Source organism: Cryptotermes secundus, unplaced genomic scaffold, assembly GCF_002891405.2.
Source record: "Cryptotermes secundus unplaced genomic scaffold, Csec_1.0 scaffold168, whole genome shotgun sequence".
In the NCBI taxonomy this organism is placed as follows: Eukaryota; Metazoa; Arthropoda; class Insecta; order Blattodea; family Kalotermitidae; genus Cryptotermes; species Cryptotermes secundus.
In genome coordinates, this window is record NW_019721760.1 from 551,173 (window position 1) to 564,523 (window position 13,351).

At 35.7% G+C, this 13,351-nt stretch overlaps 1 protein-coding gene and 1 long non-coding RNA gene across 3 annotated transcripts in view; one reads left to right on the forward strand and one right to left on the reverse strand.

Moving 5' to 3' along the window:
* Positions 1 to 5,195, forward strand: part of LOC111875626 (voltage-dependent calcium channel type A subunit alpha-1) — a 500,175-nt gene extending 494,980 nt beyond the window's left edge. For both annotated transcript variants that reach the window (XM_023872012.2, XM_033755887.1), the window contains one exon: positions 2,674 to 5,195. In XM_023872012.2, coding sequence (XP_023727780.1) covers positions 2,674 to 3,221 — 548 coding nt within the window. In that variant the 3' untranslated portion in view covers positions 3,222 to 5,195. The remainder of the gene's footprint in view (positions 1 to 2,673) is intronic.
* Positions 5,196 to 6,723: 1,528 nt separating this feature from the next.
* On the reverse strand, positions 6,724 to 12,932 carry LOC117282046. The gene is made up of 2 exons (XR_004512634.1): positions 12,892 to 12,932; positions 6,724 to 12,129 (listed from the first exon to the last, which is right to left on the reverse strand). It is a non-coding gene; the product is annotated as an uncharacterized LOC117282046 (long non-coding RNA).
* Between the last annotated feature and the right edge of the window lie 419 nt (positions 12,933 to 13,351).

Genomic DNA, 13,351 nt, shown 5'->3' on the forward strand with positions numbered 1-13,351 from the left:
GATTTTGCTGTTTGTATAAAAGAGATGCTAGTCACAGGGATTACACTGTATGTTTGTGAAGACAACATATGAGAATTTCGACAGAAGTTTTCAGGCATGTTACAGTATTAGTTTTCCCATGTTTTGGTGATGCCCACAACCCATTCGTGTCACATTTAAATGTAATATTGTGTTGAAGATATCCACACATCTTCTGTCTAATTTTGCAGGCATGTAATTTTATAGAATAGTACACGATGGTCAGATGCTTATGCTCATTACCATTATTCTTATTTTACTACTAACTGTTCTTCATAACCAATGTTTTGTTTCAAAATACATATCATCATTAACATTATTATGAACCTACGTTAATGTCTTTTGTTGGAAATATATTTGTAAATGGAATATTATTTTTGCTGCAGCATTTTGTCATGAGTCATCATCATTATCAGCACCATCATTACTTCCTCATTGTGTCAACTATCCTTTTGTGTGTGAGCTGACATTTTTTCAGTCAAGGCAAAATTTGTAGATCCAAACCCTCCTGTAAATAAAATATACTTATAAGGTAAACATACAGTTGCTCCTGTGCCTAACATCTTATCTTGGAGTGTATAAGTGTGCTGGAAATAAAGTTTGCTAGATTCTTAACTACAGCACCAAATGGGGAAGAGAGCTCAGTTTCACAATCTAATCACTTTACCTGCTGGGAAAATATTCTGGTACATAGTGGATAATGGGTTGGCTAAGTTCTAGAGCTAGTCTGGACATTTTACAGAAAAGAAATATTCCTGGTCATGCTAGGAATTCAACCCTAGTCCAAGCAATATGGATCCAGAAATATAAAAAGAAATATTTATATATTATTTTAACTTTAAACATTCTCAGATTATACGTGATTCCTTCCTCCATCATATATATATATATATTTTTTTCTAATGATTTCAGTCTTTCATGGCAGTTCATGGCTAATGTTGGATTGATCTTACTGTATTTGTCCCAACTTCACTAGATACCATCCAGCCTTTTATAGGGTTAATTTTCTCTTCCCATTTTCCCATCATTCTGTTTCATCCAGTTTTTGTTCACACCAACCTACATCTTGCACATTTTGCACCATACCATTTGTATATACCTCTCCCCTTCCTCAGAAGAATATTAGTCTTTTAAAGGAATACTTTTCTGTATCTGTGTTGGCTATCATTTCACTTCAAATGGAGTATTTCCCATCAACCAGTACACCTGTACTATAAATATCAGGTGGGACAATTAGGTATTTACTTCACATTGATAATAGTGACAGTAAGATCTTCGAAATGTTAGCAATACAGCCTATGAAGAAAGCAGTCTTCTGGGATTTGGCACCGTGTATATGTGGTGTTAACCGACGTTTCGGAGGAACGTATCGCCTCCATCTTCAGGGTAGAAGAAAAAATATAAGAATTCTGTAAGCGAAGAGACCGTGTCTCTTCGCAGCAGACTGTGTCTGCTTTTACCGGTCCGCACGGTCTCTTCGCTTGCAGAATTCTTATATTTTTTCTTCTACCCTGAAGATGGAGGCGATACGTTCCTCCGAAACGTCGGTTAACACCACATATACACGGTGCCAAATCCCAGAAGACTGCTTTCTTCATAGTCACCGCCGTGAAAGCCTCAAATCTTACATAATACAGCCTATGTCTGCAAAGCAAGATCCATGTAATTCCATTGTCAAGAAGGATTCACTTCCAATCTCACTGCACTACAGCACACATAAAGTCTTCAATTCACAAGTTAACTCTTTTTCAAATGGCTGTCTCCTACCAAGAACTCAGAACTCCATTACTTACTAGTTCCAGTGTGCTCACTCATGTGCTTCTGCCACTGCTATTTCTCTCTCTCTACCAGCTTATGAACTTTGCTCATTTGCATAGCCTAGGGACGGACAGTGACCAACAGTAAACACATACCACACTTGTAATGTGACGTCACCATGCATGTGCAGCTGAGGGACATACAGGAAACACATAGTGTTGATATGTGACGTCACCAATCCTACACCAACTGCTGGATACACGGAAAACACAGCTTGCTCTACTGTTGCAGGCGCATATCGTGTGTAGAGAGCTGTTGCCTGGCAATGCATTGATCAAATACATCACAATAGGCTACAATATAATCCTCTTCCATCCCTCACGAAATTTCATTCCGTCTTTAATTCTGTACTGCATAAAGTCTGTTGTTAGTTCAGGGTTTTTAATAACCTCAGAAACAATGGAAGTTAAAGAAATCTTACAGATGATATGTGGATATACTCGTATATATATAGGTTGGTAACTTTACTTAGATTGAGTGTGCAGTGTTATTTGTCATTGCTAGACAATGTGAAGTTGTCCTATAGTCACTGAATGAATAGGCATGTTTCTTCTTATACATTACTTGATTTGTGCAATTACCAGATGATCTATATATCCATACCTCATAATAATAAATTTCCCATTATTATAAACATTGATGAATATATGAAATGATATTCTTTTACATTACATATGTTGCTACATACATCAGTTGTAACTAAAGATGTGAGTGTGTGGCGTTTTAAGCTTTTATCCATCTTCTGCCTAATGCTGTAATTGTTAATGTCTTAGCACGTTATTCACCATGTGGTCTGTGTTGTCTGTATTATGACCACTATGGAATGGGGTGTTTCAGGATCGTGGTCAGCTTCGACGAGCCCAGCGAGGTCACCGAGCCCCAACCAGCCCTATTACCACACATCCAGAACCAGAAAGTATGGCACGACAAGTTTGGAACAGCGGTCGCGCTCACCATCGCCTCTGAGAACTGGGCCTGGACAAGGAGGTCAGCCTCGGCACCAACCTCACCCCTATCATCATCGCCGTCAGCAACAGCTGATGTCACATCCAATACAGCAACAGAGCTATCCAGTGCTAGTTTCTCGAAGAGGTCAAGGTCGGCGACTTCCAGACACTCCCAGCAAGCCCTCAACGCTTCAGTTGCGGCCTGCATCCATCAACTTCCCCAAGCTGAATGCATCACCCACCCACTGTCCCACAGGTTCCATAGGCCCCATGCCTCTCGGACTTTCATCTCAACAACAGTGCCCTATGAGCTTTGAACAAGCAGTAGCAATTGGTCGTGGTGGACGCATGCTACCTTCTCCTGTTCCAAATGGTTACAAGCCTGGCCAGCAGCGGAGGAATCGACATAGTGACTCTGATGATGATGACTGGTGCTAGCCTAACCTACATTAACCTTGCAGCAGAAATGGCAGCAATTCATTGTTTAGTTCTGTTGACTGCTTCAGTCAAAACCAACCTAATCCTCCTTCTTAGTGATATCACTACTAACCTAACTTAACAAACAGCATTGTAATTTCAACATACAGGGATTTGTTGCCATTTGTTGTTGACATGAACAACAGTGGCTGATTCTGGAATGTTGTAGGTTAGGTCAGACTAATGAGACAGTATACTGTAGCATGGTAGTGAATAATGTAAAAGACAAAATAGTATGAATTTGGACTTTCTCTTTCAAAATTGTAGTTACAAATCTGGCAACTAAAGATGCTACTAGGTTATGTTAGGTTAGTGTCCATATATCCCAGAAGATGTAGCAACATTAAGTGATAGTAGCTACCTACTGCAGTCCCTCCATTAGCCTGAAGAGCAGTGACAGTTGGAAAGCTGCAGAAAACAAGGTTGAGACAAATACTGTACTGTGGCTCACTGGGGCCAGTCATCATGTGGATTCTTGCATGCCAGCAAGTTATTTACTGCCAACTTAAAAAGACACACAGTGCAAAAGATGACATTTTTGTCCGAAACTCTTTTCACTATGAAACATTTTCAACTATGCAATCTCTTCCCCCTCAAGTGCTTTACAAGTGATTGTGTTTTGTTCATTAAAAGAGGTTATGTTTACGTTTTTTCTGTGATATAATAAAACTAGAAGGACACATGAAAAATAATTATAAGAAGTAAAATCTTATTGGTGCTCAGTTCTGCCAACAGAGAAGAAAATTTACCCAAAAAATAACATTGTGTGTAGTTGACTTTCAGCTGTAGGGATTTGTTACAAAGATAAACAACGTTCTGGAATGAAGTTCCACGCCATGGCAGCTGAAACAAAGTGTGTCATCTTGCTCTCTTTGTTGACTTGTGGCCAGTGGACTGAGCATTAGGGCCTAAAATGTTTTAAGGGTACATAAGGAACCAAGTCCATGACTTTGTGGTTGCCGACATTTCATCGACAGTTCTAGAGACTGAAGAAGTCTTTAACTTTGGTTCAGTTTTGTATTATAAAGATGGAGCCAAAGAAACTTTATTCAACTTGTTCTGATTTTCAAAGGGTACACTTGTTGCTGTTAGCTAATCTTGGTTCATAACACTTTCCACTATAATTATGATTAAAAAAAGCGTGACAAAGTTGCCTTAACAATATGAATTGATTGATTGTGTGTTTATTAATTTGAAGTTGGTACAGAATCAAAACATTTTATATATCGCTAATTACTATTATAATGTATGGCATTGTGCGCATGTGTGACTGTGTGTGTTTGTGTGTTTGAAAGTATGCATGTTTCTGATATATTGTATCCCTCCCATTCATTGCATGCACAAGAAGAATTGGTTTAAAATTTGCTTAAAATATTAAAAATTGAAATAGTTGTGTATATACCTAGTAAAAAGGAATGCTGTGCCACAAAATGAATGAAGCTACTATTGCTAAAGGAATTCCAATACAAAGGCATCATCGAAATTTCATCCCACTTTCAAACTCCAAATTAATTTTATTCTGTTCTTTGTAAGCTTTGCAAATACAGAACCAAATGATCCTTGGGAGAAACACCACAAATTTGACAAAGCTGACTTGTGTATGAACTGGTGGCACACTTTCTGTTATACTAATGTCCCTTGTCATTTTCTTTCTTACAAAACTAAATTCTATCATATTTGCTGAATTTTATCTTTGTAAACAACAACCAGTGTGCATGCCAAAATGTTTCCCTTTCTGTTTTGTTCTGTACATATATTCACATTTTCTATACATAATAATAATAATATTAATAATACCAATATTATTAATAATAATATTTATTACAAAGTTTCACTGCAAACTGACTAAAAATCTGGGTACTGAAACAGTGATATACCCATTTAATATTGCAACAAAAAAAAAAAAAGAAACAGAAACAAAAACAACACATTTAAGATAGATTTAGCTAAAAAACCGAAGTTCCATTTATCCTGTTACATGCAATTATTTCATGATTCAATTTAAAATCCACAAATTTTTTACAAGTTGAATTTCAGTATTTTTTTTAAGCATCTACCTTTATATGTCAGTGAAATTATTCCAGGGGAAGCAACTTTTGGAGGTGTGTGACACATGCTTAGTACAATCAAAATATAACCACATTTTATGGAATAGTCAAGGAATTGAATCTTTATAATCACCATAATTTTCACCATTCTGAAATGAAATGTATCTCTTAGAATTATTTAGAGTAACAAAATTCCAATTAAAGAATTTCAAATCATCACATTGCAGTAGGCAGTTTTAAAGTACAACATGCTGGTAGGAAGTAGGTGTTATGCAGAAATTACTTGCAAATTGGGTGATTTCACTTAGTAATTAATTGGGACCATCCCTGCCACCAAAGACGCTTCGACAAAAACTGTAAATGTGAAAATGTATGACAATCGCTACAGTTCAGTTCATATTCATAGCACTAACTGGTCTGAACTGACAGATGGCATTTTTTTTTTTTATTATTTACTGCAGGTAAAACTGTTATGTAGTTAACCAGTGCTGAAATGAAGGGCATTCTTCAGTGCAGGGTCTTCCGTCTATTTCCCCCTGTGTTCAGAAATTTGAGAGAACTAACAACTTTTTTTATTTAGATATTATAGTTTCAAATTATAATTTAGTGTTGTAACAAATAGAATATTTTGCAGATGATAATAATGAACACAAGGTAGTTTAATATATGTAGAATCAATCAGTGCTGCAGGCTGTTTTGATAAAGAATAATAGAAGTGCATTACATCATCCTGACTTGAACCCAAGGGAAAGTATTTGATGATTGGCCCCTATCCTCCAAGAGACCATTGAGTTACAGAGTCATCCATCATTTGGTTACTTGTGTCAGCTGTGGCAATGCTAAGAGTGTGTCACACATGACTCTTGATGTTTTTCTTCCCTGTAGGCTGTTATACGGTCAGTTTTACAAGATTGTGTTTAGTCCAGATGTAAGGAGCATGGTAATCTGCCACTTCATGTATCAACTTACATTAAGTTGTGTCATGATGCATGTATAGCATTACTCCAGCATCTTACATTACAAATAGAGTTCCCATGAGTTTTTGTAACTAAAGAACAGGAACCTATGCTTTTATCTGCAATGTGACCTGTGTGTAAGTTTCTTTAATCCTATGGTTTACTACAGCATTAGATCTTTGTTTACTTAGAGCAATATCAGCTCACTGTAAGTGTATTCAGATTCATTCAAACTGACACCATTGGTGGAAGATGCATCATTAATTTTTTTTGTTTTGGTCATCACATTTTAAATTGTTTGTTTTTTATTATGGCTGGATCCATATTGAAGCATGAATATCTATGATACCAAGAGATATGAGTTTCTCACTACAGTGTACATGAAGAATACTGCTGGAATGATTCTGTGGAGTTTATTAAAAGTTTATTGATGCTGGAGAGGAATGTTTTGTCTTCATCTTTTGTGTCAAAAAAGTAAGTAGAGCAAGCAAGAAGGAGTTTGTGTGCTCACTCAGCTTACTCTTTGACCCTGAAGATGGAGGCAATACATTCCTCCAAAACATTGATAAATTTTAAGGATACTACACATTGCCACATCTCAGAAGACAGAATTCTTCTTTGTTAATGATCCACAACAATATTAACTTGAACCAAAAAATATAAAATAAAAACTTAAAAGTACTGGAACTGTTGAGTTTATTACTTCATTACTATGCCAGTGGATTACCATAGGGATAAGGTTGCATTCATAAAAATGTGAAAACTGGTTACTGCCCAGTTTCAAGCAATTTTTTGTTAATATTTCAGGTGGAATGGAACTTTACAGACAAGCTGCATTGCAGTGATCTTCAAGGAATATTTCCTTATAACTGTATTGACAACTGTGAAAATAATTTCTGGAAAGTTGTCACTTCATTTTATTCCAGCATAATTTAAGAAGACTTAAAATTTGGAGGTGTTTATTATGCTTCAACCTGCCTTTCTCTTAAAAGTTCAGTGAGAGGAGGATAAAAATGCAAGTTGCATAACTAGCATATTTAATTAGCATAACAGTGGCATATTAAAATATTAAATAATGACATTGAATCTGGACATTGCAAAATTTGCAGTTCGCATGTTCTGTTTTGCCATGCATAATTATTATATAAATTCTGAATCGTCTCAGTGATAAAAGTCTTTATCCTCATTAAGCATTATTATTTGTAAAATAATTTTCAGAAAAGAGTAGGTATTTGCATAATCTATATGTGATGCAAGAAACAATATCCTTCAGTTTATCTGCATATAATGATGTATCCTGACAAAATATTGTTTCACAGATAAATTGTTCGTGAAATGTCAAAGCTCTTTTTTGAGTGATTTCCCATAAATATATACTTTGATGTGTATCACTGAACACACAAATTTGAATGATGATTAATGGTTTTTAAACTTTTGAGCAATGACCCATAATTGTAGGTACTGTAATTCTTTAATTTTTAAAGATAATGCTGAGCCTCCAAATGCATGAACATTTTTCAGTCGAGAAAGACAAGTTGCTGTGGCTTTAGTCTGGTTTTCCATGTTTGTCATTTATTCAGACTGTGACATAGAGCTTTATTTTCTTTGCAACTTTACAATGATCCAGATTTTAGCATCTGATATAGGAACAGCCACCGAAGAAACTGTCAAAAATATGCCTCTTCAGAAGTATTCCCCATGGAATTTATATATCATATATTGACACCAGTAAGAATATTTTTAGATAATCACAGTAAACTGGATCTGTCAATGTTTCGTGCTGTGTAACTCGTATGTGAGTTTCAAACTTCTGATGGAGGTAAAGATTTATTTTATACTCTTCTGGATATGAAACTGTAGTCTGGTATGACATTACCACCTACCAAAATGTGGTGTTTTAACTCAGAAGACCACAACTTAAAATTAGCAAATCGTAATCATTTCATTCAGAACTTCTATTTGTAAAAAGAAATCGTGCAGAAGATTGGCAGAAGAGTGCATCAGTTATAAGAAATTTTATTGTTGAGGTGTTTCAATATTATGTATCACAGACATTTCACTTGTCAACAAATATCTGTATTACTCATCCCTGAATTCATGAATGACAGATTTTAAGAAGTTTAAAGCAGAAAATGGCTGAAAAAGTCAGTTACACTTTGTGGATATGTGGTGTCAGTTTATGATAGTCATTGTTTGAAAGGAAAATTTTGTAAATTTTACACACCAGAAAAAAGGCTTTAAATGTGAAGTATAATTTTCAGTTTGGGAAAGAAACATGGATTACCATTCATTTAACACTGATTTTGAATGTTTGGTTTCACTATAATTTTCTTGTAATATGTTGGGCTATTACTTCTCTCCAGAAGTGATTTGTGTTGTATTCTTTCCATAGTACTTACATATTTTTAGTGTTACATTGCTTGAAAAGAACCGATTTAAAAAATAAAGTCACTAAGATACTTAAAAAACTATGACCCAAGTATATGAGTGTTATATTTTGAGCTATGTTGTTTTACTTCATTTATTTACAAGGTAATTTTATAAGTAATGCCATAATATATACATTTTTTGCAATACTTGAAATAGGGAAGAAACAGGACCCATTAGAGGTTGTTTTATAATAGTTTATATAGTTTAAACAAGCTTATGTTCTTGATTTTTGGAAACTGTTTGAGGTACATACAATAATTTTGTGATCAACTGCTTGTAAGAATCTCTTTCAAAATAAGTACTGGTGCATATTGGGCAGACTGTAGTCATATGTCTTGAATACATTTTTGAGAAAATGATGAACAGAGAAACTGACAGGACAAGAGCAACTGACCAATAGCAACTGGTATTCACAGACAAAATAGTTTTTGAAATGTTTGTTGTGTCTGTGTTCCCCTCTAAGCAAGACCTAACTAATGCTTTATGATTTATTCCAATTTATGCAAAAGTTTCTTAATATACATGCAATCATTGAATTAAACTGAATATGGATACCATTACTGTGCCTTGCTATGAATGGTTGGTCTTGTGTGAAATTTGACCAAAATTAATAATCTTCTTAAACATCAAAATCAGACCAATCTGCTTACATCACTTAATCATGACTTCTGCACACTAAACAGCCTGTGCTGATGCTCCAGAGGGTATAGCAGGCAAAACATGACTATGACTACAAAACTACATCCCACATGTTTTATTTTCTTGTCATATTCTTGAGTTTCTGCTGTGGCTTGTTCACTGTAGCACTGCAGAGACCTCCAGCCAAGGGTGAGCTTCAATATGGCTATAAGCTTGAACTGCTTACAATAAGAGCTTTTAAATTATAATTGCATCTGTTGGAATAAGTTTAAAGTGGGAACATTACTTTGGAAATAATCAGACCTTATCCTTGCTTGTCACAAACCGAAAAACTGCTACATAGTTTGCATTCATCTGTGATAGTTCCTTCAGGACATATTGAAAATATGTCTTCTAAATTCTGATTCATTCTTACAGGTCTGCTAGATTTGTCAGTTTGTATGTTTAATAATTTTTATAGAATGTAAAATTTGGTGGGGAACAGTGCTAAAATTACACTGTAGACTGTCAAATGAAACCTGAACCTGTTTTTGCTACTTTCATATAACTTTGCACTTTTTTCCTTCTCCCCCCCCCCACCATCACCAATCAGTACTTTTCCTGAAACCATGTTTCAAGTATTGTAATGTTCGGTTTTAGTCTGAAAATCAGAACATGAAACGCACTAGTCAGTGTGTGACTTTTGACAACTGTGCCAGTATGCATACCAGCTGAAAGAAGTATTGCCATACCATTAAACCAGAATGCTAAGAGTTCGTAGTTTCTGCATAATATATGCCTCCCGTCTTCCCTTTCACATTTGATTAGTTTCCACATTAAGAAGAAGGAAGTAATTGAGGTTCTGAAACCAGTGGAGAACTGTGCCAGCATCATATGCCAATTTTATAAGCTTCATCTAAACAGATTAGAATAAAGCATTTAAGTATGAGATTAAATATCTGTAAAATTTTTTAAAATTATATAGCATGTAGAAATCATATGCTGAATTCTAATTCAGTGTTGAAGCCAAGAACAGAAGAATCTATATGTGCTTTGTACATTACACACATTATGTAGTTGCAGTAAGCCTGATTCATCTGCCCTTCCAGGGCACTAGTCTTGCTCAGCAAATTGCTTTTAAATGTATTTTTAACTGCTGACATGGAGATATGTCAGAGATGAATATAAAAATAATCCAAGTTGGTAGTAAATGCCATCCATGGATGGTGTCATCTGTGCAAATATTTCATCATGCATGCTTGTCATAATTTAAACAGTCTTTGTACACAGCAAAAGGAAACAGTTTGCTCTAAAGGAACTCCAAATTGGACCAGTTAGCAAGGTAGGAACTATGACAAGCGTAGCAAGGAAGTGGTGAAGCAGATGCATGAATTCCAAAAATGGTGTTTTATATATATATATATTATTGAAGATTCTTTATCAGTTGCAGAAATTACTTAGCCACATACCAGAGTGAGGGTAATTCTAAATGATGAAATTTAATCTGCAGGAAGGGATTAGATATCATAAGGCTTATGCATGATATAAGAATGAAACAAAAGCTTATAAACAGTGAATATCTTTGTGTTGGGAACACCAATATGGATAAAGTGGGTATGAAACATGGGGCATGTGTACTCTTTTCTTGAGGCTAAATGACTGAAGCACAAATCTGGCTACTTATGAGGAATAGTACCTTATGAGATGTGATACTGTGTAGTCCATTAGAAGTTCACTGACATTTTGGAGGAATATACTGCTTCCATCTTCAGGATCAAAGATTAATCCAAGCAGTTATGCAGCATGCTTTCTTCGCTTACTCTTTAAGCCTTAAGATGGTCATTGTATATTACCCTGAAAGGTCAGTAAATTTACAAGATTGCATCACAGCACACCCCTAAATACAGACTGATTCATGTCTAGAGGATATTGCAAGTATTAACTGTGTTTCCATACTATGCACAAAATATCTCACATGAAAGGACTCTTGGCCTTAACCCTTGAACTAAATACACATGTTTGTAGTCTTTGAGCAGCAGGGGAATGTTCCTTTAAATAAAAACCAGCAAGCTCTACAAGCAAGGATGTGTAGAATAGCACAGAAAGAGAGAAAATGGAAATAAATAGAATTACATGTAGAGGGCAAATTATTAATTTCTGTGTTGAAGTCTTTATACTAATTCACAGAGTAAGGCTTTGGTTTGAATCGGCAGAAATAATTTTTTGGAGACATTTATGATTGACTAGACAGAGTAAAGTGTAAAACCAGAATCTGACAGAATGAAATGTTGCAGTAGTAATAATAGAATGTGTGAAGTAATGAATTTTGGAGTATTTAGAACAAGGAACCTACTAAACTGGGAGAACCCGAAGAATAAGAAAAAGCCTTCATTGAACCAACTACGATAGGAAATAAATCAGAACTAAATTATATGCCATGGGAAGTGGGAGATGCAGGAACAATAAAATACCATGCTCGAATATTTTGTTCATGAGGTCAATGGTGAAGAGACTGATGAATTTTGCCAACAGTGGAATTATGTATATTGGTGCTGGTCCTGTTATACTCCATTCACAGGGTATCATATTCAAAATGTTCTTCCGAGGCTTGATGCCATGCAGTCTGGTAGTTCGCTCTCATTTCAAATGAATGTATTGCATCCATCTTCAGGGTTGAAGGGCACAGCAAGGAAGCTGCTTCTCACATACTGATTACTTCTTCGGCTTACTCTTTGGCCCTGAATATGTAGGCAGTTCCTCGGAAATGGAGGTGAGTTTCTACCAGGTAAAACGGCATCATGTCCCACATAATATCACCTTCAAAAATTCAAATGTCACATTGATACCATTTGAACTTTTCATTTTATTATTTCAAACGCTTTGGTTATTGGTAATGAAGAACCAGATTCTGGCCTTCTAAGTAATGGCACAGTAGAGCCTGGTAGATGTGTATTGTTTTGGATAAACACATGCCTCCGTTTTTATCCTGTATATGGAGGCAATATGCGCCTTCAAAATGTACATGCACAGCTACGAGGCTATACGATGCCCATAATATTAACACTTTCAATACTGATGTTGTGGCCGTAATAGGATATAATAGGAGGTTACATAGTTACCAACGGCACTTTCGACCGTATATAGTACGATACTATCTGCGATCCTAACGTAATTGTCATTCTCAGATAACAGGAAGGAAGGTTTGTATATGATGTCATATCACGTCAAAATTTTCTGCTCATTTCTTGTTCCTGCGGTTTCGAACCCCGCTGAAGTAGCTTGGTCTCAATTGATTAAATACCCGAGGACCCATACTTCTAAACCAGTGTTCTGCAACCCTTTTCTACTCGCGGCACACCAAAATGTTATTCCCCTCAAAATCGCATGATATCAGACAATTAATATAAATACGTAACGTGATCAACTTATTACTATAATATTATTATATTGTTATTTTATTATCATTAAACAGAAATCGACTCGTGCATTTATTAACAATTAATGAACTTTAATTCACTGTAGAGTGTAGAAAATACACTTCTATTACTATTAAAGTAAATACAGTAATTCTACTCATACCTTCAATGTGCTACTTGCGCCTGCGTAGCTGCACACAGGCGACTGATCCGTGGTGGAATCGTTGACAACGCAATTCTCATTTCTTCATCGATGGATTTGAGCAACTCCCTCTTTGATGTCTGAATTTCAGTTAACGTCGAGAAGCCCAGTTCACACAAATATGTCGTTGAAAAAGGCAATAACACATTAACTGCCATCTCGTAGATAGCCGGGTATCCACTCCTTATTGCCAACCAAAACGTATCCAAAGGCACTTCGAGAAGTTTTAGTTTCAATGTTCTGTCTGCTTTTAAATCTGCGAGTTCCTTTTGTATATTAACCGGAATTTGCTCTGAATTCACAGCAAATGGATCACGAACCCAGTCGAAATCTTGTACACTCTCTCCACAATACTTATTGAGTTTCTGCTGCAGCATTTCTAAATGTTCTTTAATTGTGTCCATCACTACTTTATTGCCGT